Raw genomic sequence first — 2,043 nt, 5'->3', positions numbered from 1 at the left:
CCCAGTCACTTCCACAGCACTCCCCCGGCTTGCTGTTCAGGAGACTGACCCCCGACCCTCATCCCACGGGGAGTCCCACCCGCCTCCCCCTGCGCCTGCAGCTGAGTAGGCCCTGTTCCTGGGCTCCTTGGAGAGCCTGCCCAGCCCTGAGCTCTCTCAGCTCACAGCCCAGCCCCGGATGCAGACACACAATTGCATTATTACAGCAGCGTGACCTGTGTGCGGGGACAGGTGATGAGGAGGGGAGGACCCTGTGCTTCGGGCGGGGCATTGGGGGGACCTCGTGAGGGAGATGGCACTGAGGCCCGGAATTGAAGGGGAAACAGGAGTTCACTTTCAATCTGAGGGAACAGCCGCTGGGGACATGGCAGCTGGGAGACGTGTGGAAAGTCCGAACGGGAAGTGTCTTAGTCACCCCCAAATCCCCGTGCCCCTCGCAGTGCCCGGCACGGCCAGGTGCTGATGAACCCCCACTGGGTGCACGCAGCCCCACAACCGGCCCCGCCTCCTCCACGCAGATGGGCTCTAGAGGCTGTGCCGTGAGACCTCTGACCGGGAGGCACCATCAGGCCCTGCCCATTACCGGTGCGAGTGAGCGCGGGGGAGGGGCACGGGGTACCTGGGATGCTGGCAAACATCTCACTGATGCCAATGAGCAGGTACTGAGGGGTCTGCCACCAGATGGACAGGGGTGCTGCGTAGTACACGCTGTCCCCGATCTGCTGGGGCACCGTCTGGTTGTGATGGATGTATTCTAGACGCTTCATCTCCAGCAATCCTGCGTGGGAGAGAAGGACTGCAGCCAGGCCCACCCCAGGCAGCTTAGCCCCTGGCAGAGCGTGGCACACCGTGGGCCTCCACTAAGTAGCTAGTGACTGGGCAGCAGGCAAGGAACGCAATACTGGGCTAGGGTGTGTGTGTCAAGGTTTGGGTTCCAACTCTTCCCTTTTTTGCCTTGGCCGCTAGGAAGCTCGGAGCTAGGTTTGGCGCTCAGTAAGAGGAACAGCTCTTGCTAATTGAGAGCCCGTTGTGTGCGAGGCATTTAATGTACATCCTAGCAGATGAAGAAAGAGAGATTTAGGTTAAGCAACCAGCCCAGAGTCACACAGCTGATAAGAAATCGGGGCTGGATCTGAGCCTCGGTGTGTGGTTTCGAAGCTGGCCCACTGTCCGAGGTATCGCGTGACTCCTCTACGGCAGCATCACCGTAGGGTTTCTAGCCTGGCTTTCAGGTGTCCCTCCTTCCCCTTCACGGCTTAGGAGGCAGCACGTGGAGTTGGGGTCCAGTCCTGGCCCCGCCACCGACTGGCTGTGTGACTTGGGCCAATCACTTAACCTGGCTGAGACCCGGTTCCCGGCAGGGAGTAGGGCGGGAAGTGCCCGCATTAACGCGAGGACGAAACAGGACGAAGTGCACTCAAGCTCATCGCCCGCGAGGAACCTAGTTTGGTTCCATCCTTGCAACACAAGTCTGTTCATTTGTCGCTCTGGCTCCTACGTGTGCCGCAGGCAGAGTGCTGGGCGCTCTGCGGACTTCATCCCCTTTAATCTGCACAGCACTCCTGCGGGCTGCATCCTGTGGGCGGAGCCTCAGAGGCTCCGAGAAACTTGGGGATCGTTAGGTGACCAGTTGCAAACGGCGGAGGTCTGTGCGCCAGCAGGGAAGGCTGCCTCACCTGAGCGCCTTTTTGATAAGTGGCTTCCAATTCTTTTGAAAGGGAAGAAGGAAGAGAATAAATAAATACTTGAAAAAAGATGTCCCTGGTGCTCCTAAGAGGCTGCATGTCTTTGGAAAACCCGACGTGTGTTCAGCGCCCTGTGCAGTGTGCACAGCTGTGAGTGACAAAGGAAAGGATCCGGGCCTCGGCGAGCAGGCGTCCCCCTGGGAACACCTGCTTCCTCTCTCGTCACTTCCTCAGGTGTCGAACGAGGGGGTGCTGGCCCCCCGGGAAGCCTCCCTCCGGGCCCACCCTCTGGGAGGCTGAGATGGCACCGCGGTGGGGGGACACTTGGCCCAGGCCCGGCTTCGGCATCAGCCAGAGT

The 2,043-nt window shown here is 60.2% G+C and overlaps 1 protein-coding gene across 1 annotated transcript in view; it reads right to left on the bottom strand.

The window, feature by feature from the left end:
- The window catches only part of SLC15A3 (solute carrier family 15 (oligopeptide transporter), member 3), a gene marked incomplete at its 3' end in the record, with an annotated part of 10,235 nt that overhangs the window by 1,846 nt on the left and 6,346 nt on the right, over positions 1-2,043 (bottom strand). The window contains exon 6 of the mRNA XM_014539183.1: positions 620-778. Within this exon, the coding sequence (XP_014394669.1) occupies positions 620-778 (159 nt within the window). The remainder of the gene's footprint in view (positions 1-619; positions 779-2,043) is intronic.

The sequence above is a fragment of the Myotis brandtii genome, unplaced genomic scaffold (genome assembly GCF_000412655.1).
Source record: "Myotis brandtii unplaced genomic scaffold, ASM41265v1 scaffold2089, whole genome shotgun sequence".
NCBI lineage: Eukaryota > Metazoa > Chordata > Mammalia > Chiroptera > Vespertilionidae > Myotis > Myotis brandtii.
This window is presented reverse-complemented; position numbering and strand designations above follow the sequence as displayed.